Here is a 23,615-nt window from a genome sequence, read left to right as displayed (position 1 = left end):
CTCCATATGTAGGTTCTCAGAGGTATCTCACTGCACAGCAGGCCGCTGGAGCCCTGAGCCGTCCAGAACGGGCATGGAATCACTTCTCGGGGCCTTGTCAGGTTCTTGTTTTGTTTTAGCCATTCTAATAGATGTGCAGTGTCCTGTGCGCTTTTGACATGTCCCCATTAATCTTGGAGGGCGTCTTTGTATTCTAGCCCAAGGATGCATTCCAGATTCACCTTGTCCTTTCCCTGCCCCACGAAATTATCCCTGGAATAAGCCATTTATCCCTGGTTCTAGGTTGAGTTTTGCTAGCAGTTACACAAGAAGAGGATTTGGGAATTTTTTTTTTAAAGACTTTTATTTATGTATTTGACGGAGAGAGACACAGACAGAAAAGAAACACAAGCAGGGGGAGTGGGAGAGGGAGAAGCAGGCTTCCCGCAGAGCAGGGAGCCCAATGTGGGGCTCGATCCCAGGACCCTGAGATCCTGACCTGAGCCGAAGGCAGACGCTTAACGACTGAGCCACCCAGGAGCCCTGGATTTGGGAAATTATGACATGTTACGGGGAAAACACCATTAAAAAGCTAGATCTCTAATGTAGATTTGATTATTCTACAGTTGGCTCATTCCCCACATACCGAGGTAACTCCTATAGGCAGAAATGGCCGATAACTTCCTCCTTGAACTTGTCTCCAGCATCTTTGAATACATCTCTTTCTGCTTCAACTGATTATAGAGTGGATGCTGTTCTCTGAAATTGGATGTCTGACCTAGTTGGATTCAAAGGCAACAATGATCCTATTAGCATTAGAAGATAGCAGTTGGTAGTTTATATCACACGATGGCAACACACTTAACCTCTGTGGTTACCCCTGTTGAAGGCAGGGCTTTGCAGGACCAGAGCCACTGCTGAGATAAACCATTGTGGTGAGAACAAGGAATATAAAACCTGGGGAGTAGGCTGGCTACTTCAAACTGCACAGAGTGTTTAAAGAAAGAAATAACAACCTCAGGGTTTTTTGCCCCCTTCTTCCTTTTAAAAAAAGTCTTCTATGTAGTGTTATATGTCAATTATACCTCAATTTTAAAAAAAGAGCCTTATTAGCTATAAACAGCTAATTTATTAAAATGGCTACAATATTGACGTAGAATAAACTGCATATATTAAAAGTATACAATTTGATGTTTTGATATATATATGTACACACACACCCCTGTGAAACCATCACCACAATCAAGACAATGAATATCCATTACCCGCTAGAGTTTCCTTGTGCCCCTTTGTAATCCAGCCCTCCCGCTCTTTGCCTCCTTGCCATTCCCAGGCAACCATTAGTCTGCTTTCCATCTCTACAGATTAGTTTGCATTTTCTAGAATTTTCCTATAAATGGAATAATACAGTATACACTCTCTTTTGTCTGGCTTCTCCCACTCAGGATAATTATAATAATTTTGAGGTTTATTCATGTTGTTGAATATATCAATAGTTCATCCCTTCTTATTGTTGAGTATAATCCATCGCATGGGTATACCGAATTTATCTATTCTATTGTTGATGGGTTTTAGGTTGTTTCTAGTTATAAATAAACATGCTATAAATATTAGCATACAGGACGTTGTGCAGACATATGCTTATATGCTTTCATTTTTCTTGGGTAAATACCTAGGAGTGAAATTGATAATTATATGGTATGCGTATGCTTAGCTTTTTAAGAAACTGCCAAGATGTTTCCCAGTAGCTGAGCCATTTGACATCCCCACGAGCAGGGTGTGAGAGTTCCAGTTGCTCCATATCCTGCCCCACACTTGGTATGATCCCTCTTGAATTTTAGCCCATTCTAATCGATGTGTAGTGCTATCTTGTTGTGATTTTAATTTGCTTTTCCCTGATGACCAAGCATCTTTTCATGTCCGTATGTGTTATCTACATATTTTCACCCATTTTTGGTGAAGTATCTGTTTGGATCTTTTGCACATTTTTATTGAGTTGTTTTCTCATTATTGAATTTAGAGTTCTTTACAGATGCTGCATACAAATCCTTTATCAGAAATATGATCTGCAAATAATTTCCCCCAGTCTGTGGCTTATCTTTGCATTCATTTAACAATGTCTTTTCAAAGTTCTTAATTTTAATGACGTCTAATTTATCAATACATTTTTGAATAAGCTGAGAAAGAATGATTTTGACTTTTGGTATTATGTCAAAGAAATCTTTGTAACCCAAAGTCACAAATATTTTTTCCTGTGTACTTTTTTTTTTAAATTTTATTTATTTATTTGAGAGAGAGAACACAAGTGGGGGGGAGGGGCAGAGGGTGAGGAAGAAGTAGGCTCCCCACTGAGCAGGGAGCCCTACATGGGACTGGATCCCAGGACTCCAGGATCATGACCTGAGCCAAAGGCAGACCCCCAACCCACTGAGCCACCCAGGTGCTCCTTCCTGTGTACTCTTCTTACAGTTTTAGGTTTTACATTTAGGTCTATGATAAATTTTGTGTTAATTTTTTGTGCGTTAATTTTTTTGGTGTTAAGATGGAGATTGCAAACTTTTTGTGAAAGGATCAAATAGTAAAGATTTTAGGCTTTGTGGTCCATCTGATCTCTGTCATAACTACTCAACTCTGTCATGGAGTGTAAAAGCAGGCTGAGAGAATAAATACATGTGTGGCTGTGTTTCAATAAAACTTTATTTACTTAAGATTTTATTTTTTTAAGTAATCTCTACATCCAAAGTGGGACTTGAACTTCCAACTCCAAGATCAAGAGTTACAGCCTCCACAGACTGAGCCAGCCAGGTGCCCTAAAACTGTATTTATAAAAACAGGTAATGGCCACATTTGGCCCACTGGCCAGAGTTTGCTGACCCCTTCTTCAAACACCACTGAAACTCCTTGGCAGTAGAAGCAGCTCCATCCATCCCTGTCTGTCGGGTCTGGTCCTGCCTTGCTTAACCATCCTTAGGGACCTCACCGCAGGTAGGCACCTCGCAAGAGAATGACATTTCTTTTCATGCCCCACTTCTACACTTCTTCGTTGCTTTCCGACCAATAACTAGGGGCATATTCCTGTATGGCCCCAGAGGACCAAGTCAAAAATCTGACTCAGGAAGAGCTGTCCACATGCCAAACAAAGCAAACTATTAAGTCATTCAACTTCATCCTCCCTGCCTGCTTTGGGTTAACAAAAAAAGTCAAAAAGGTTAGGTCAAATTCTGCCCCTAATGCTGTGTGATATTGATCCCTCCACGTGTCCTTCCTCTGCATCCCCATCTGTGTGTGTTGGGGGTGGGGGAGATTTCTCCTAACACTTTCAATGTTATTGAGTAGATAAGAATAAGACAATACATTTCTTACTCACCTGGTTCATTCTTTACCAGACAATTCCAAAGCTGCCTTCTCCTTGAATAGTTTTTAAAGACAAAAAAAGCACTATACAAATGCAAGGTATTGTTACTATTTTCTCTCTAAGTAATTCTAGAAAGCCCAACCCCAGGATTTCGCAATCTGTCACTGTCCCTTGGTGCCTCTGCCTGTTGCCAGGGAGAGAGATTATCCCAGCTTGGGGAAGGTCAGCCAGCCCCAACAAGATTTCTAACACAGCCTAGCTTGCTGTGCCATCCCCAATCGCAGATCCAAAGTCAGTGACACCGAGACTGGACGAGACCACGAGACCACTCCAACGCCAAACAGAATAGCCACTGAGAGGAGAAAAACACTCAGCACCACAAACTCCTCACATGCCTGTGATCACCACCCACGCCTGCAACAGGGCCCAGCTCTCCAGTCGGCCTGGCAGACAAGCTGCGGTCTGCCAGAATCCTGAAAGAGGGAATGTCTTTGAGAACAGAGACCTCGGGGTGCCTGGGTCATTAAGCGTCTGATTTTGGCTCGGGTCCTGATCTCAGGGTCCTGGGATCGGGCCCCGTGTCAAGCTCTGTGCTCCGCGGGAAGCCTGCTTCTCCCTCTCCCCCTGCTTGTGTTCTCTCTCTCGCTGTGTCTCTCTCTGTCAAATAAATAAATAAAATCTTTAAGGGTAAAAAACAAAAAAGAACAGAGACCTCATCTGCATGGCCCTGGGGGCCCTGCTTTGAACACAGCAGAGATGAAAGACCAAATCTCCCAGAATACTAGAGGAGCTGGTACACATGGAGCACAGACATAAAAATATTTATCACAGTCATCCATAAATGTATGCAAGAGCCTGAGACCCGGAGATGTACCTCATTCCATGCTTACCTATTAAATGAACATCTGGATCTATTAAGAATCAATTTATTAATTGGCTATAATTAAGAATGACTCCAATTTTACCTAAGGGTGAATAATTTGAAAAGGAATTTCTCATCATTGTCCTGATCCTCATAACAAGTGGTCAAGGGGGTAGGAGAGCATTGTTACACTTGCTGGCTGGGGACTGCAGTTCAGAGAGGTGAAGTGACTTGTGAGACCTCCAGGTCTTCTGACACCAAGCTTAGAGCTCTTCCCTAGTTGAATTGGCTCTGCCTACCAATAAAGAGACAGCTGTTAGGGCCAGATGGGGGTCCCTCCCCACCACTGCCACCTCCCCTCTTCTAACCTTGCAGTATTGCCTCTGGCTTATAAAACAAATGCATTAGGGAGTAAGCAGCATGTTTTCTTTACAAAATGATTTGCCATAGAGAGTTTTGAATAGTACTCTCCCCAAGGGCATCTAAAAAATGGTTCAAACTATAAAAGTGGTATGTAAACCCAGTTTGGGGAGATATCATTATACTGTCTAAGGTTCATATACATGGTCAATTACATGTACAGATAGCCATTGGGTAATTTAAGTCAGGATGAGACAAAATGACCTCTGTAGAGTATAGGAGTGTTTGTCTCTGATGCTTTCTCTCTTATACTCCATAAAGGGGTTGTGGACTCACTCTGTGTGTGTGTGTGTGTGTGTGTGTGTGTGTGAGTGTGTACTCATAGAAGGGGTGTATAAACAGCGGGAGAAAGCCTGGCTTTAAGTACAAGGCTGAAGTTCAGTGATGCTGCCTTCCAAGAAGGTAGCCTTTGACTTTTCTAATGAAAAATTAATAGGCACTTACTTGCTGCTGCCTTTAATTACATTTGCTAGAGACAAGTGTCTGCCAACCAGCATGGCTCTGGCTGTTTTCTTTGCTGGATCTGCTCTCAGCAAAGCCCACTGGTTTGGGAGAAAAAAGGGTGCCATTTTGGCTGAGCACTTGAAGAGGCAGAAACATCAATGGGTGAAGATTTTGTCACATTTTTTTGCTAAGGGGTCTCCCCCATTAGCATTTACCTGACAGAGAAGTTGAACCAAAAACACCTTGGTAGAACATGGACCAGAATTCTAAACCTGTGGTCTGAGGACCTCGAAGGACTGAGGAAATCTTGAAAGAGGGCCAGAAGGGTCTGTCTACAGACAGAAAGTCCTGTCTCTGGGCATAATAAACACGCTTTCCCCTACAGATACAGAACCATTTTTCTAACACGTAGATGCTATTGGGATTAATAAAGTATTAATTCGCTTAAATCAATTGTTAAATTTAAATAGCCTTTACCATTAAGCATTTTCTTAACTAAAAGTGGGGTCCTTGACAATTTTTTACCTTACAAATGGGCTTCGAAAGAAAAAAAGAGGACCTTCACCCAGGAAAAAACTAGGAACTTAAACCTAGGATATTCTTTCTGTAACTGTGAAGTAGGGTTACTGAAGGAATGGTCTTTCTGGACCTCCCTCTTTTTCCCTATTTTTTTAACTGCTTTATTGAGATATTATTTGCATTCCATAAAGCTCATCCATTCAAAGTGTAATTCAATGGTTCTTAGTATCTTTACAGAGTTGTGGAACCATCACCACAATGTGAAGACAGTTTCCCCCATGCTGTTGTACTCGTCAGCAGTTGTCCCCACCTCTCCTCCAGCCCCCAGCTCTAAGCGACCGCTGATCTACCCTCCTCCCTCTGTAGATTTGCCCCTTTGGTACATTTCATATAAATAGGATGGCACAATAGGTGGTCTTTTGTGACTAGATGAATGTTTTGAATCCTGGGAACTCCATCCACTCTTTGGATACCCAATCTCTGTGTATATTTAAGACCTTTCTCGCCTCTCCCAAAAGCCTTTCTTGCTCCCCCAGCCTATAGGAATATTTTTCTCCTATTAGTTCACAGCCTCTTGTTTAGAGTGTTCAAGAAGCACCCGGCATAAGCTGCAGGATATGCTCTCTGCTGACGTGGCACTGCTTTACCGCTCTTTCTGTTGATTCCCAACCTCTGACTTCTTGAGGGTGCCATCTTGCTGGCACACTTCTTGAGCTCTACCTGCCCCCCAACTCAACTGTGCCCAACATAGTCTTCTGCTTGAAATGGATAATCAGTTTATGTGTGTTGAAAGAATAAACGACTCATGGGGATGTTTCCAGACTTTTAGATAAAGCGCAAGAAAGCAAGCAAATCAAGAACAGGAACCAAGATAAAGCATGGAACGTGGGCATTAGAGTCCAAAGGGTCGGCAGCTGCTGATCAGGTGCGAACTTGAATTGACTGGAAGGTATTAAAAGGCCCCCTGGGCAGCAAAGGGTCTCTCACCGTACCTCCAGTAGAAACTGAAAGAACATATTAGTCATTCCTTCAGCTGAAGGCATTAACCGCCTCCATTAAAATGCAAATGTCAACACCTGGGAGAGTGGCAGATGGAGCTATTATCAGCCATTTCCACCTCAGCTACAATCTGAGCTCTTTAAATATTTCCTGTTCCCTGAGGCCCAGAGGTTTGGAACAGTGTAGGTCTGGAAAAATCTAGGGCCCGGTTCCCTATGGCCAATTGCAAACTTCTTACTATCCTTGATTTCCAAGGCAAGGAAGCCAGATGTCAAGAGTGAGAGAGAGGGCTGATATCTTTGGTTCTTCCTAACTGCTGGTGGGGGGTGGGCTAGAGTGGCAAATGGCTCCTAGGGACCCCAGGGGCCCCAGCCACCCATGCCCAATGGCTAAGACACTGGGCCCCAAGCCTCCAAGGATGACCCACCCTCAGGGCACTGCATGCTCCATCCTGTTAGCGACTCTCTGATTTGGGGATAACAATCATCTAGTTTGAAGGGTGGGGCTTCATCTCAAAATGCAAATGTCTGGGGGAGAGTGACACACTTTTGGGAATGGGGTGATCTTTAAGATTCTTTCATCCTAGAGAGAGCCCAGGGGTCTTAGAGTTCCTGAACTCCATGTGAAGAATACATTACCGGGCAGGGCAAAGTTCTTTTTTCACCCTCAAAGCCTAACTAGCTTCTATTTCTGCCCTCTTCCTTCTCGCTCCCAGGTACCTGTGCCCTTCTCTGTTCCATTTGTCTTGGGAAATGCTCAGTGGTCCTAGGCATTCTCTCCTTCCTCTCCCTCACTTATCCCTGCTCCTAAGCAGCAAGCATTCATTCTCTTAGTGCCCCTGCCTTGGTTGGGCGTTAGCGGGGAAGCTTGCTGATCAGACTCATTCACAATGACTTGGTAACAACTAACAGCCCTGGCGTGAATCCTTCGGTCTCCAAGAGGTATCTGCATTCTTTTTGTTCAACCACTTTATTGAGATATAATTTACATACCATAAGGTTCACCTGGTGAGTTAAACTGTACAATGTTTTTTAGTATATTTCTTGAGTTGTGCAATCATTACCATAACCTAACTTTAGAACATCTTCATAACCCCTCTAAAGAAACCTTGTGCCCATGAACCACCACTCCTCATTCCTCCCCATCCCTAGGCCCAGGTAACCACTAATCTACTTTCTGTCTCTACTTTCTGTCTCATTTTAAGGGAATAATTGTCATCCCAAAGCATGACTACCTAATGGAAGAATTTTAAGCAGTGTGAGGGAAGGTATTTTTAGGTAGGGGAGTAGTACTGATACCCACTTCTACAAATATTTCTAAAAATTCTAAAATATTAATATTATAATTTCTGAAATAGAAATATTCTTCCAAAAAGAAGCCCAGGAGAGTGAAGAATGAAATCCCAAAGTGTAACTGAGGCACAAGAGGGAGGGTGACTGGAGGGAGGAGAGGGTATCAGCAGATCTCCCAAAGGACCTGCAGTATCCTGAGGCATGTGGTCACCTCACCTCTGTAAACCCAAGTACTCATTCCAGAAAGAGTCCTGATGTGGCGTTGGGTCAGCCCCTATCTGATGACAATAGCCAGGTGCACATCTGGGAGTTGGTCTTCAAAATTCCTGCCTTTCGTTCCTTTCCTAGTTCTCTTCTGACCTTAAGGACTCCTCCTCTTCCCAGGGCTTGACTCCTGGGTTTCAGCCTTCCACAGATGTCTGCCAGCCAATGGCATCATTCCCATCATATCACTTTGGGCTCAGTCTACATGCGCTCTGCAAGAGCTTCCTTACCCCTCCCCTAAGCTCTTGGATCTTGTTTATTCAGTCTAGTTACATCATTGCCGGAGTTTGCCTTCCAAAACATAACTGACCAGAATACTCCTGTCCCCAAATTCAGTGGGTTTTTATTTTATTTTTTTTAAGATTTTTTTTTTTTTTTTTTATTTGACAGAGAGAGAGAGAGCACAGCAGGTGGAGTAGCAGGTAGAGGGAGAAGGAGAAGCAGGCTCCCGGCTGAGCATGGAGCCCGATGCGGGGCTCGAACCTAGGACCCTGGGATCGTGACCTGAGCCGAAGGCAGTTGCTTAACCAAATGAGCCATCCAGGCGCCCCTCAGTGGCTTTTTAAACTGAAGCCCCCCCTCCCTCTACACAGTGTTCAAGAGTCCAACCTACCTCTCCATCTTCATCTACCATTGCCAGTTGCAACACTCCCCATCCCCCCCCCACCGCCGCCCCTGCCCAGCAGACTCCATTCTGCTCATTATTCCTCAGATGTACCATTTGTTTATCATCAAACAGTTATGGGGCACCTCCTATGTGCCAGACACCAGGCTAAGCCCAGGGCACAAGAATGAGTAAGATACCAACTCTGCCCTCAAGGAGTTCAGCTGACTGTGGAGACTGTTCTGAAAACAAGTTAAGAAAATACAATGTGACAAGTGCTATAATAGAGATAAAAACAAGGTGGGCTGGGAGCTGAGGAGGAGGAAGCACCTCACAGCCTGGGTGAGGCATTAGAGAGCGTTTCACAGAGGTGCCACAAATGTGATTTGTGCAGAGTAGGAAAGGTGCTCTCTACAGAGGCTTAAAGGGCAGCTCAGGGTGGTAGGGTGACATGGGGAAGTGGTGGGCAGTGAAAACAGGCGGCGGGGGGAAGAAGCTGTTTTGTGGACAGTTTTCAGTTAGGGGCTGTGACCTGCAGGATCAAAGTGGGGGACAAAGTGGAAGACAGATTGAGGGCAAGGAGGAAGGAGGAAGGAGAGAGCTGGAGAGTGTCCAGGCAAGGAGCAGGGAGGATGTGTGGGAAGGTAGTAGCTGGAGAATGCGGAAGACGGATGGGAAAAGTGGAGGGTGTAGCAGCAGGGCTTTGGGACAGGGATAGGAGGGGAGGAGGGTTCACCACTCAAAGATCAGGGAGATTGGGGGACGGTGATTCCACAAGTGGTGAGAAAACAGGGAGGAGCAGGCTTCTTGGGAGACAACCTGAACTTACTTTTAGACAAATTGAATCTGTCCCTGGTGGGTACCAAGGAGCATCCATGGGAGGCTCTCCAGTGGTCACGGCTAAGCTTGGAACTGGGAAGGAAGGCAGGGGCTGAAGATAGAAATTTCAGAAATACCTTAAGGAAAAAAAAATTTACCCTTTGACCCAGCAATTCTCCTTGTAGGCATTTCTTCTAAGGATATAAAGATGTGTGTGAAGATTTATCTGCAAAAATGCTCATTGTTTATAACAGTAAAAGAGTGGAAACTTTTTATAAACTGCTATGACAGTGAAAGATACCCAACAGTAGGGGATTGGTTAAATAAATTATGCCATATTCATGCAATGGAATTCTGTTTGGACAATAAAATGAATATTGTAGATGAGTGCTTACTGGCATGAAAAAAACACTATATTTAGCTAAGTAGAAAAATGTAGACTGTAAAATTATTTGTACAGTAAAAGCCCTATTTTTAGCACTATTTTTTGTTAAAAAATTAAGATGTTAATGGTTCTTTCTAGGAGGTATGATTATGAATGTTTGCTTTTGTCTTTTTTTGTTAGTTTTTCTACACTTAATCATAAATGTTTTTTTTGGTAAGATGATGCTTATTTTATTTTTTAAAAAATTTTTAAAAATTTACTGGGGAGAAAGAGGGGCAGAGGGAGAGGGAGAAGCAGACTCCCAGAGGAGCAGGGAGCAATTCTCCTCTACCTGAGAATTGGGTAGGTACATCATTCCAAAGATCAAGGTCCTCATCGACCGGCAGTTAAGTCCTTTTCTCCACTCCTGACTCTCTGTGGCTGGTGCTGTGCAGGAGTATCTGGTCATTCGAGGTCCAGCGGGAACCCCACTTTACTCTGGGTTAACAGCTCGCTAGGTGTACAGGAGGTAGTTTGGTGCTGAAGAAAGATCTTTCGGTCCCAAGTTGGGGAACTTGTGTGACCACGGCAAGCTAATCACACTCTCGAAGTCTCTCGGTTTCGGATCTATAAGTTGGGAATAGTCACATGCGCCCTGTTTGTTCTCTGTCACACCCCAGGGCTATCGAAGGAACCCAAGTAAGATTTAAAAAACGAAAGAACAAAAGAAAGAGAGAGGGAAGGAAGGAAGGAAGGAAGGAAGGAAGCAAGGAAGCAAGGAAGGAAGGAAGAAAAAGTGTGACCAGGCAAAAGCTCCTCACAAACGCCAGGTGTTCCTAGTGCTGTCTGCAGGGCTCCCTCTCGGTAACTACCCACCAAAGCGTTCCTGCCCGCCCCGCCCTGGCTGCATCAGCCTCACCCACTGCATCTCCATCTTTTCCGTCACTGCCTTCCTGCGTCTCAGAGATCCTCAATTTCTCCATCTCCCCCGTCCATTTCCGGGTCTGGCTCTCGGGCCCCTCCGGGGACTCTGGTCTCCGGCTCCCTACCGCAGCCGCTGCCCCGGCGCCCCCAGCCCGGTGCGCCCTCCTTTGGCACGGCCGCCCGGCCAGAGAATCGCCCAATAAGAGCGCGGGACTCAAGTCTGACAGCTCAGGAAGCGGCCAATCGAGCCGGGCCAGGGAAGGGGGGCGCAGCGCGGGGGCTGAAGTTGGGTTGAATGGGGGAGGGGGATTAAAGGGGGATACAAAAGAGGGGAGCTTGGACTAGGGGCGCAAGAACCCAAGCAGGGGGCGGGGGAGGAGCGCACGCCACCCAGGTCCAGCGAAGGGACCGCCGACTGGACGAGGCTCCAGGCGCCAGGGAGGGAGGGGGCGCGGCGAGAAATTTAGGTGAGGAAGGGGAACTGGGGACCCCGCGGCCCCGGGCGCCTCACGGGGCCTGGCCTGAGGATGCCGGCGGGGCGCAGAGGCGGGGGCCGCGGCCCGGCCGGGGGCGGGGGCGGCCGCGAGCGGCTCTGAGCCGAGGCCGGAGCGGCGCGGGGGGCGGGGAGGTGGCGGGAGGAGGGGATGCGGAGGGCTCTTCGGCGGCGGCGGCGGCGGCGGCGGCGGCGGCGGCGGCGGCGGCGGCAAGCGGGCGAGAAGGAAGGAGCGGCGCGAGCGGCCGGAGCGGCGCAGGGCCCGAGGCGTGCATGGCGCGCCCTGAGCCCGGCTCCCGCGGGCCTCCCCGGAGCGCCCCCGGGCCGCAGCAGCTCTTGGGCGGACCCCTCTCGGCCGGCTGCATCTGAGCCCTGGCCCTCGATATCTGGATGCTGCACTCCCCGGGAGAAGCCCGCCTGCTTTGGGGCACAACGGCGGCGGCGCTGCGCCGGATTCCGCCCTCCGCCTAGTTCTTCTGCGCCCGGCCACGGTGGGCCGGCAGCCGGCGGCAAGGAGCCTGGGGCTTACGGAGTCGGCGCGGCAGCCCTCCTGGGCCAGCGGGTCCGGGCCAGCCCCGGTCGGTTTGGGGGAAAGGAGGAGGCGAGAGGGGAAGGGCCGCGCCGCAGGAGCCGGTCTTCGCCTCCGCCCCCTGAGCGGACGCGCTGAAAGCTCGGCTCGGCTTTCGCGGGGGCCTCGCTCCCACTCTCGCTGCGGGAGGTGGGGGATGCGGGCGACGGCCCCCCTGGGCTCCAGGACCCACCCCCCAGGGCCCGGGAGCTGTTGCTCCGCCCGCCGCCCCCTCCCCCGTCCTCTCCACCCCCCATCCCACCTCCCCACCCCTCGTAAGAAAATAATGCTGCCTGGCGCCCGCACCTCCCAGTCGCTCCTAGTCCGCCGCGAGGAAAGGGTACCCGCTCGGTCTCCACGCCGGGACCCCCGCCTCGCCGCCCTAGCCGCCGGCTCGCCGCGTGTGCCGCTGGGCCCCGCTTAGGCAGAATCTGCGAGCGCCGCGCCCCGGCATTGCCAGCCCCGGGGAGGCGCCGCCCGCAAGGACACCTCTCCGTCCCGCCTCGTCCGCAACTCCGGTCCTCGTCGAGCTCGAAGCGAACCAGGAGTCCGGACGTCCCTCTGCGCGCGGCGCAGCGGCTCGAGCGGTCCCCGCTGCCCCAGCTCGGAGCCAACTCCATCTCGGACCTGGGACTCCAGACGCGGATTCTCAGCCACTTCTCACCTCGGGGCTGTGCCTGCCTCCCCGCTTGCCCTCCTGCTGCCCTGCTTCTCCGCTCAGGACGGGGGTGCCAAGATGCCCCGCTGCTGCGCAGGGCCCCGGGCCGCCCCCGACGTGTGACCCCAGCCTGGTCCCCCTGCTCGGCCGTCCGCCGTCCCCTTGGAGACCCCCGGCCCGGCCCCCGGGGGAGGAGGAAGAAGACGACGAGGCCGAGAGGGGGATGTCCGGCTCCAAAAGCGTGAGCCCCCCGGGCTACGCGGCGCAGACAGCGGCCGCGCCGGCGTCCCGGGGAGGCCCGGAACACCGCTCGGCGTGGGGGGAAGCGGATTCCCGCGCCAATGGCTACCCCCACGCCCCTGGGGGTTCGACCCGCGGCTGCACCAAGAAACCCGGGGGGGCGGTGACCCCGCAGCAGCAGCAGCGCCTGGCCAACCGCTGGCGCAGCGACGACGACGACGATCCTCCGCTGAGTGGCGACGACCCCCTGGCCGGGGGCTTCGGCTTCAGCTTCCGCTCCAAGTCGGCTTGGCAGGAGCGCGGCGGCGACGACTGCGGTCGCGGCAGCCGCCGGCAGCGCCGGGGCGCGGCCGGCGGGGGCAGCACCCGGGCGCCCCCTGCGGGTGGCGGTGCCGGCTCGGCGGCGGCGGCCGCGGCGGCGGGCGGGACGGAGGTGCGCCCTCGCTCGGTGGAGCTGGGCCTGGAGGAGCGGCGGGGCAAGGGCCGCGCGGTGGACGAGCTGGAGGCCGGCGCCGTCGAGGGCGACGAAGGGGCGGGGGATGGCGGCAGCTCGGCAGAATCAGGCGCGGGGCCCGGCGCAGTGCTGTCGCTGGGTGCCTGCTGCTTGGCGCTGCTGCAGATATTCCGCTCCAAGAAGTTCCCGTCCGACAAGCTGGAGCGGCTGTACCAGCGCTACTTCTTCCGTCTGAACCAGAGTAGCCTCACCATGCTCATGGCCGTGCTGGTGCTCGTGTGCCTCGTCATGCTGGCCTTCCACGCGGCGCGGCCCCCGCTCCAGCTGCCCTACCTGGCAGTGCTGGCGGCTGCGGTAGGTGTCATCCTCGTCATGGCTGTGCTCTGCAACCGCGCCGCCTTCCACCAGGACCACATGGGCCTGGCCTGCTACGCGCTCATCGCCGTGGTGCTGGCCGTGCAGGTGGTGGGCCTGCTGCTGCCCCAGCCGCGCAGCGCCTCCGAGGGCATCTGGTGGACCGTGTTCTTCATCTACACCATCTACACGTTGCTGCCTGTGCGCATGCGGGCCGCGGTACTCAGCGGAGTGCTCCTGTCGGCCCTCCACCTGGCCATCGCCTTGCGCACCAACGCCCAGGACCAGTTCCTGCTCAAGCAGGTAGGAGCGCACCTGGACGGAGGGACTGTAGACTGTGGGGTGGGCAGGCTTGGCCTGACTCCAAAGAGAAGCAACCCATCACCCTTTCTAAAGTGATGAAAGAGCCAGAAAGACTTGGCTGTGCCAGTTAGTGGTGCCTTCAGAGCCTCTTAACCCCCTTTGAGCCCCAGCATGTTCATTTACAAAAAGATGCCCTTGCGCCGGAGAAGACACGTAGCCACTAATGGGGGGATATGAGTGAGGAAGCAGAGTTGGAGCAGAAAATTCTATGGAGAGATCCTCCTTCCCTCCCCTGCCCCTGTATATAAAAGGCCCCTCACAAAAGTGGCTGGACCCTGTAGCAACCTCTCCCTCCTCGTTTGTTAAGGATTTCTGGATAGAGGGTTGGGGAGGGGAGCTCCTGGGCACCCCTTGCCCAGTCTCAAGGAGGAGAAATGATAACCCTGCCAGTTGTCTGAGGCTGGGGTTTTGGGAGCTGGAGATATCCCTGAACTTGAGGGAGGACTGGCAAGTTTGTTTTGCTTACAAAAGTGCCCTAAGCCAAAAAGCTGCCTTCAGCAAAGGTGGGAAGGAACCTCTGCCATGTGTGTGGTGGTAGTCCCCCTCCTGGCCTGAGCAGAAAGCTAGTGTTGGGTGGCGTGACCCCTTTCCTTGGGTGTTCCTGGCTATTGCTTGTGGTGAGGACTTTTTATTCCTGCTGAGACTGGTTCCATGCACTCACAATGGTGGGCTCTGGAGGAATTAAAACCTCTGCCTGGTTAACTGGTGACGCCGCTGAAGGCTTCTGGGAGAGAGGTGTGCTTGCTCTCCTGATCTCAGATGAGACCAGTCCCTCTGACATGCACACCTGCTTCCTTTAGCAGTGGCCTTGTCTGGAGCTCCATGGGCCTCATCCATTGACCCCTGCTGAACCTACTTGTTTTCGTGCAGCTCAGCTGTGAGAGTCAAGTGAGCCCTTGATGCAGGCTAGTTTCTCGACTATGGACCCCACTGCACCCCACACCTCTTTCCGGGTGTCTGCGTCCTCTGATAGAACCTCTAACCATATTCCATTGGCATTGCCTTTCTCCTCCTCGCTTCTGATGCCTTTTCTCAGACTTTGATCCTTTTGGGTACTGCATCTTCCTTGAGGGGTTTTCCTGTGCCCCCAGCTTCCCGGGTGTGGTACCCTTCTTGCCACAGGGAATAGCACCAGTATGGGCTTCAGGGAGCTGGGCTCTAGCTGCCCCTCCAAAGTACTCTGTGACTGGGAGGAAGAGGATCTGCAGCCTCTCTGGGCCCCGGGTTCTTTTCTCGAGAATGAGAGAATTGTGTATGCTCCTTCCAGTTCCAACCTCTGTGCCAAGCCTCACCCTCCGTGCCAAGCCTCACCTCCTACCAGGAGCCCCTCCTTCCGTTCCAGCCATACTGGCCTCTCCCTCTTCTGCATGGTTAACAATAGAGTCAGAGCCACAGAGTGGAGCACTTACTTATTTTCCAGTGCCCATTGGTTTTGCTCCCCATCCAATGTAAGCTCCTTGGGTGCAGGATTCCTGACGTGTATGTTTTTTCTTCTCCACCCTCTCTTCCTTGTCTAGCACATTTTAGGGTACTTAGTAGGGATTTAATAACCGCTTGCCAATTTGGTTGTGTTCCAGTGAGTGGAGTAGGTGGGGCTGTTGAAGCCTAGTTAAAGTTTTTCTGATCTGGGATCAGAAGGAAAACAAAAATCTTTAGAGATCAGCTTTGAACTTGAGAGAGGAACCTATCAAGAGGGGGTGGTGTAAGAAAAAGTTAACTGCTATTGTTAGTGCTTATAAAGGCTCCGACTCTTTCTGACCTGAGGACCCAGGCTATCACACAGATGTCGGATGTTGTATCTTTGGGCATTATTCCTGGCTTGGATAGAAGGCAGGTTGCTTGGATGGGTGTAGCTTTTCTGCAGAGGGAAGGGCTTGTCGTCCACATGGAGAAGCAGAGATTTCCAGGATCATTCACGGTATTTTTTCTGAACCAGCCCAGGCCATCCTAGATGTATGGTTTCAAGAGACTGGAGTCAGGTCCCAAGAAAGGAGTTCTGGTCCTGGGGTGCTCCAACCCCACCTTAGCATGACAATGCCCTGGCCACAGCAGAGTGACTGTCTGACTGACTCCCCTTCTTTCTCTGGCAAATCCCCTTCCCTCCCCCACCTTTGCCACCTCCCACCCCATGCTGCTTTTACCCATTGCAGTCTTTAGACTTGGCTGTAGGCTTTTGGGTGGATTTACACTTAACTTCTCCCGATCTGCTCCGTGGAGGACAGCAGGGCTTGTTAGTGATGGTCCAGGACAAGGGAATGCAAACATTCTATTTGGCTTCAGAGAAAACTGTATTTTGGGGGGTCTGTATTTGATTATGCCTGATAGAAAATTTATGTTCCTTAACCAAACCCTGATGGATGGAAGGGAATGATAGGCGGGACAGTCCAGTATTAACCTCTGCTTCAGATTACCCCAGAGCAGCAGGTGTTTGAGGCTGGCTGGCATTAGATGCCTTGTTCTTTTCTTTGATAAAGACACATGTCCAGGGAAATGGTGGGGGGGGCAGTGCATGGTTTCTAATGTTGGGGCTTTGGAAATCCCTCCCCGCCCCGTCCCACGTGCCTTGTAGGCCCTGGGTAAACTGTGTTCTTCACTTCTCCTCCTGCAGGGCTGACCCCCTTGCTCCCACAGCCCACGTCCTCAATGTCATTATCTGACCTGGGTATTTTCTTCTTCCCCACCCCCTCTTTATGTTTGGGGCTCTGTCCTTTGCTCCAATTAGGAGGAGAAATACTTGGTTTCTCAACTGGTGCCTCCTGAGGGTTTTTACTCAAAAGATAACCAAGAGGTAGCCCTCTTTGGGGGATGGTGTTTCTTCCCTTCCTATATCTTTTGCTCTAGCTCTTCCCCCGGTATCCATCCCCCTCCCCCTCTGCTTTCCCTCTCACTTCCTTTCTCCTCCCGCCCCCCCCTTCCTGTCCCCTGTTGCTCCCTGCCCACCTTCCCTCTCCTCGGCCTGCTGGCTTGTGCTGCTTCCCCATCTCCTACTCCCTGTTTGCAGCCTCTCAGCGTCTCCTGTGCTCTTGTCTCTCTGTTGTCTCTTCCGTGGGATACAGCAGGAGCGTCACAGGGTTGTTTTTTTCCTCCTTCTTTGCCTGTTAGAAGTCCCTCCGCTACACCCATACCATAAATAACACTCGAGCATCTGCCAAACACATTCCTCACTTGTGTTAATAGGGCTGCAATGATGCCGAGCCTGTTGCCATGGCGACCTCATTTTTGTTTGATGGTATCCCACTCTGCTACATAAAGCCTCTGCACGCACTCACACACAAACAAGCACACTCACACAACCATTACATATGCTTAGCTATTAAAGATCATCTTGGAGGGGTGCCTGGGTGGCTCAATCAGTTAAGCGGCTGCCTTCGGCTCAGGTCATGATCCCAGGGTCCTGGGATCGAGCCCCACGTCTGGCTCCCTGCTCAGAGGAGAGCCTGCTTCTTCCTCTCCCTCTGCCTGCCACTGCGCCTACTTGTGCTCGCTCTCTATCTCTCTTTCATATAAATAAATAAAAATCTTTAAAAAAAAAAAAAAGATCATCCTGGAGAAAATATCTCTGGGCCCTGTGGGGGCAGGTGGTCACCGGCCCGAGGAGATGAGCATCCCTGCCGTCCAGTGTTACTCCAGCAGGTGATAATGGATGGGAGAGAAAAGTAGAGAGTCCTGTTCGGATGTGGGGTATTATTATTCTGCAGCCACATTAGGCCTGCCCGATGTGGTTTCTGAGAAGACTCTGATCCCGCACACGTCCCTGTGAGCTTGGGAGAGCTGTGAGAAGGATGGGTCATCCCTCATGGTGTGGGATGACCCATCCTCCTTCCCCGCACATCTTCACCTCCTTCCTGTCTTCCCCCGTGACCCTTTTGGAGAAACTCCGTGATGTCCTGCATTTCGTCCTTTGTGCCTGTTTGAACCTGTAACTGTCACCAGTCGTCCCAGAGATCATAGAGGCACAGGCGCTGTGTGGGTGATGTTCTGTGACTGTGAGCACGTGTGAGTGTCTGTAGCTAGGAGGCTGGGGATGGAGGGGGTGGGGATGCAGAGCGCGAACCAACTGCTGTGTATGTGCAGGTGTGTCTGCCCGTGTGTGTGCGCGCACACGTGTCTGTGTGTGTGTGTGTGTGTGTGTCTGTTGTGTGGGCTGACCCCAGCAATGGAGGGGGAAGCCTTTGTGTTGACTTCCAAAGGAGATCATTGCAGCTCTGTCCTGTTTACTCTTGGCTTGGTGGCTGGCTTCCAGGGGTGGCCGTTTTTTGCCTTTCTGGTTCTGGGCCTTCACTGCCCTTCCAACCTTGACCTCTGGCTCCTCAGGGCAGTACCCTGGATGCACATCCCCTACTTTCCCTAATGAAGTTGGGGGCTAGACTCGAGATACAAGGCTCCTATCCTTCCCTTTCCAAGACTCTTCCTGCTGCCCACTGACTCAGCTGCCCAGGGAGCTCCTCGGCCGCCTCCTTGCCCTGGAGCTCGGCCCAGAGGCCTGTGTGGTGGGTCACTGTGTTGGCCGCATGTGCGCTGCCGCCGGCCGCTCCCCCCGGCTCACTGGGGTGCTGAGGGGGGGACGCACTTCTCCTGCAATGGCTGGCATTGCCTGCCACCCATTATTCCCCCCATTTCTGGACAGGAGACACCAGGCCTTAGTGAACTCCAGCAGCAGCAGTGGTCTGGGCTTGGCGGTCGGCTCTGAGTTTGGAGCCGAGGAGGGTCTGCTTGGGTGGTTTTTTTTTTTTGCTAATTGTTTTTGCCAATTCTCCTTGCTAATTGTTTTCAATTACATTGCCCTCTTCTCTGTGCAACAGGGCAGGGGTGTTGGGAGGGGAGCAGAAGCCTCTGGGGGTAGGGTCGAGCAGGGCTTTTGGGTAGGGGGTTCCAGATCCCAGGGGTGCCTCAATTCCTATGGGGAGGACTTCAGGCAGGGCAGAGACCCAGCCGAGGAACAAAATGACCAGCTTGTGTATTTGTGGGAATGTTCAGTGTTAATAATTCAATCTAAGTTTTGTTTTGTTTTGTTTAAAGATTTTATTTATATATTTGACCGAGAGATAGAGCACAAGTAGGCAGAGTGGCAGGCAGAGGGAGAGGGAGAAGCAGGCTCCCCGCTGAGTAGGGAGCCCGATGCGGGGCTCCATCTCAGGACCCCAGGATCATGACCTGAGCCGAAGGCAGCCGCTTCACCGACTGAGCCACCCACGTGCCCCTCAATCTGAGCTTTGATCTGGAGCAAGAGCATGAGGTCTGTGTGCTGTGAACACAGAACAGGGTGCTCATATTTATCTATAAAGAGGACACAGACGATGTTTTGAGCCCCATTGCAGGAACCTGCCCAACCTCACAGAAAAGTTCTATCAGTATACAAGTCCTGGACAGAAGCTTTCCCATGCAGATGGGCCCTGGCCACAGGTCATCTGTCAGAAGGGGCGGCTGCAGCAGAAGCAGGGCTGGGGTCCTTCCTGGGCCAGGCCTTGTGTTCTCCTAGGGGGTATGAAAGGGGCGCCCACCTTGGTCCCAGCCAGAGATGGAGTGGGTGTTGGGCAAGGCCAGATGGGAGGCTCCTGTGACTGTACCAGCCTCTTTATGGGAGGCGTCCTGTCCAGGATGCCCGCCCAGCACCTCAGTTAACTGTGGGTATCTTGTGGGGGTCCAGCTCCTGGTCGTTTACTTACCAGGAGGGCAACCTGTGTTGGGATTGGAAATAGTTTGCTCCAAGAACTCATGCCCGTAAATCCTTTGGGTGCCGTTACATAAGTTATGTTTTAGCATATCCTTCTTTCATCTGTGCTTATCAGGTGGGAGCAACTAGTTAACAAAGGGTGGGATCAGCATTAATGTTCTCTCCCAGACCCAAAACTTCGTGGAGATAGTTAGAAAGCCCGACTTCCCACCCTCTCCCCCCAGTTTTTCTCAAGGACAGGGAAGGTCTCTCTTTACAAGGTTACAAACAAAATCTGGGGGTTTCTAGGGGCTCAAAGTGAGCCTGCATTGGGGGTTGCCAGTCTGAAAAGAGCAGCAGGCTGTTTGGGTATGTTAATTGACATATCCAATTCAAGGCAAGATTCAGGCCCCCTTTGAAATATTATGGTTGATTCTGGAATTCAGAGGAAGGTGACCAGCTTGGGAAGGGGACCAGACACCTTGACTTCTGAGAGAACCTTTGAAAGGCTGGGAGAAGTTTAGCTGGGAGGAGAGCAGGCTGTAACCGGGTAAGAAAACACTTGGGCAAGACGTTATTGCCGGGGCCCCTGTTGCCAGACACTAGAAGAGGGGCTAAATTTATTTTTAGTTGCCCCCAAGGGTAGGGTTGGGGCAAATGGGTAAAAACAATAGACAGATTTCAGCTCCAGGTAGGAGATACCTTTCCAGCCTTTGGGGCTACAGCCATCAAAGCAGATGCCTCCCGGGGTAGGCAGTGTGGCAGGGGAGGTTTGCAGGTAGAGGCTGGCTGGCCTCAGCCACACTTGTTACTGAGGAAATGGCTCTGCTTTCAGAGGTCTGGCTTGGGGTCCAGGAATGAATCTGTTTTTTTGAACAGCTTGGATCTACTTTTCCAAAGTTCTCCAGGTGATCTAGACCAACTCTTAGGCTTGGGATCATTGACCAAGATGGCTGCTCAGGTCACCCTCAACCCTAGGAGCCTGTGGTTTAGTGCCTGACATCGGTGTGACTGTCTCCTAAAGCCCGTTGGGGGGTTCTGTCGTCATGCCCATCTCAGGCTCTGTTTGAAAGAAGCAAAAGCAGGGGTGCCTGGCTGGCTCTGTCGGTGGAGCATGCGACTCTTGATCTCAGGGTTGAGTTCGAGCCCCACGTTGGGTGTGAGGATCACTTCAAAATAAAAAATAAAGGGTGCCTGGGTGGCTCAGTCAGTTAAGCGACTGCCTTCGGCTCAGGTCATGATCCTGGAGTCCCGGGATCGAGTCCCGCATCGGGCTCCCTGCTCGGCGGGGAGTCTGCTTCTCCCTCGGACCCTCCCCCCTCTCATGTGCTCTCTCGCTCATATTCTCTCTCTCAAATAAATAAAATCTTTAAAAAAATAAAAATAAAAATAAAATAAATAAAAAATAAAGAACATTTTTAAAAGATTTTATTTATTTATTTGACAGAGAGAGAGAGACAGAGAGAGAGAGACAGCAAGAGAGGGAACACAAGGAGGGGGGAGTGGGAGAGGCAGAAGCAGGCCTCCCTCTGAGCAGGGACCCCGATGCTGAGAAGGGAGCCAGATACGGGGCTCCATCCCAGGACCCTGGGATCATGACCTGAGCCGAAGGCAGACGCTTAACCGGCTGAGCCAGCCAGGCGCCCCAAAAATTAAAAAAAAATTTTTTAAAAAGAAGCAAAATCACTGCAGACCTGATGAGACTTTCGGGTGGGGCTGGCCAGCGTGTGCCGATGGGAGGATGCAGATCTGGAAGGTGATGGGTAGTGGTGAAACAGGATGGGAGGGATGCCCCGCACCTGGACTCACTCTCCTCCCCGCCTTTCTCATCCCCTGTCTCTGGTTTGAGGCAAAGCAATCTGTGGCTCACCATTGGTGGTGGCGCCGGGGGCGGGGGTCGTTCAGCAGAGAGATCAACCTCGGTTTGAGTCCTGGTGTATTCATTCCTTTGTCTGGTAGTGGATACGAAAAATTCTGAGGACACCCCGGTCCAGAAGGGGTGTACAGAACGGGGAGAACGTGGCGTGGGGCAAGAGGTAGGGAGCAAGGAGATGGTTTGAAGGAGGGGTAGGGCTTCAGGAAAGCAAGAGGAGATTGGAACTCTGCGTATAAGGACAGGCCTAGAAGTGGGGGCAGGGGTGCTGTCTGGGAACAATGGGATGTAGTTATCAGAAAAGGGGGAAAGACGAACAAACACGGGGAGAGACAGTAGCGGCTTTATTCTTCAGGCCAGCCGCATGTGTCCACGTGAGACCCTCCCACCTCCTCCTTGCTCTGAGTGGGTTATGAGTTACTGCTTCTGGGCTTGAGGCTGCCTGACCTCACCCTTGGGTGGTCTCCCTCCCTTCCCTTTAAGGGTCCCTGGGCTTTCTCACACAGCTCACTGCAGTCTCAGTCGGCTTTTCAAAGGGGTCTTCAGGGGCCTCAGTGCCCGGCGCACAGTAGGTGCTCAGTGAGGGTTTGAATGAGTGAATGAATGGGTGGTGGGGTGGGTGGACGGCTGCACACAGACTCTGCTGCGCCGAAGTGCTAGACCAACACCTCCACAGAAGGAAGCGATGCAGCTTGGCTTGGAAACCTATTTTGGTGGATTGCAATCCCAAACTCTGAGCAGGGCTTCCAAAATCCCTCCTGCTGCAATTTTAAACGTGTGCCTTCTTGGAAACCCAGAGCTGTCGCCTGGCACTGCCGATACTGTATCACTTCACAGATGTGAAAACCATTAATAAGTCATTCTTTCAACCTTCTCCCCATTCAGTCGGACAGCCCCTGGGTATTAGGTGCCTATTGTATACCGGGGCACTGTGCTAGGCCATTGGGGGGGGGTGTTTCAAAGCCTGGGTCCCAGCACCCAGGACTGGCATTAGCTCAGACTCTTAAGTGTCCTTTGGAGGGATGTTAGTAGATGTTTCACCTACACACATTTGCTTCTGTGTCAGATGAGCTTTTGAAATACTGGCTTAAACAGAATTATTTACTGTAGGACTTTAAAGCTTTGAATATGTTAATACGCACTAAAATTTGCCAAGGGGGGATATCGCATGAAGCCTTTATCACACATATTTGACCCTAGAATCTGTTTTTTAAGGAACATAACAGGGGTCAGTAGTGTTTGTTGGGGGACGCCTGCGTGGCTCAGTTGGTTAAGTGTCTGCCTTTAGCTCAAGTCAGGATCCCAGGGTCTTAGGATTGAGCCCCGGGTCAGACTCCCTGCTCAGTGGGGAGTCTGCTTCTCCTGCTCCCTCTGCAGCTCCCCCTCGCTGTCTCTCTCTCTCGCTCTGTCAAATAGATGAAAAATCTTTTTTTTTTTTTAAGATTTTATTTGTTTATTTGACAGAGAGAGAGACAGCGAAAGAGGGAACACAAGCAGGGGGAGTGGGAGAGGGAGAAGCGGGCTTCCTGCTGAGCAGGGAGCCTGATGCGGGGCTCGATCCCAGGACCCCGGGACCATGACCTGAGCCAGAGGCAGAAGCTTAACGACTGAGCCACCCAGGTGCCTCAGATAGATGAAGACTCTTAAAATAATAAAAGTTAAAAAAATAGTGTTTGTTGGAACTCACTTGAGGACACACTGCTTCAGGAGGTGGGAGCAGCCTGGAAATTTCTCAGACATGGGCCTCTGGGATAGGCCTAAGCAAAGTAATCTAGACGGGGGCATTTGTTTGGTGGCTTTCCTCCCTCAAGAAGGTTTCTCAGCCCACACTGGCTGGCTGCCTGTTTTAAAGTCTCATTCCCCATCTGGGTCTGAAATCCTTTATAAAATAAAGGGTTTTGATGGAAGGGACCAGGAAGATGCCTCCTTTAATCTAGTTTTAGTTTGTTTTAGGTTTTTTTGTTTTTGTTTTTGTTTGTTTTGTGCTTTTTGTTTTTTTGCTATCGTTAGACATTGGAGCAGGTTGGGCTTCTGTATGATGACTTTGGTGGGTCTGGGGCCCATTGAATTTCTTTCCAGAACTTTCACTTCAGGCACTGATTGCCTGGCTGCCC

General features: G+C 51.1%; 2 protein-coding genes across 2 annotated transcripts in view; one reads left to right on the top strand and one right to left on the bottom strand.

The window, feature by feature from the left end:
- Positions 1-11,186: 11,186 nt before the first annotated feature.
- On the bottom strand, positions 11,187-12,526 carry LOC148165015 (uncharacterized). Its single transcript, XM_088022938.1, has 2 exons — positions 12,396-12,526; positions 11,187-12,225 (listed from the first exon to the last, which is right to left on the bottom strand). Exons 1-2 carry the CDS (start codon positions 12,524-12,526, stop codon positions 11,187-11,189), a joined length of 1,170 nt encoding a protein of 389 aa, XP_087879064.1.
- A 261-nt stretch (positions 12,527-12,787) lies between these two features.
- ADCY5 (adenylate cyclase 5) overlaps positions 12,788-23,615 on the top strand; it is a 149,822-nt gene continuing 138,994 nt past the window's right edge. The window contains exon 1 of the mRNA XM_028091306.2: positions 12,788-13,915. Coding sequence (XP_027947107.1) covers positions 12,788-13,915 — 1,128 coding nt within the window. The remainder of the gene's footprint in view (positions 13,916-23,615) is intronic.

The sequence above is a fragment of the Eumetopias jubatus genome, unplaced genomic scaffold (assembly GCF_037043125.1).
Source record: "Eumetopias jubatus isolate StellerSeaLion01/CBP00866 unplaced genomic scaffold, mEumJub1_p1.0 scaffold_1, whole genome shotgun sequence".
NCBI classification, from domain to species: Eukaryota; Metazoa; Chordata; class Mammalia; order Carnivora; family Otariidae; genus Eumetopias; species Eumetopias jubatus.
The sequence above is the reverse complement of the archived record's forward strand: the minus strand, read 5'-3'. Positions and strand labels throughout refer to the sequence as shown.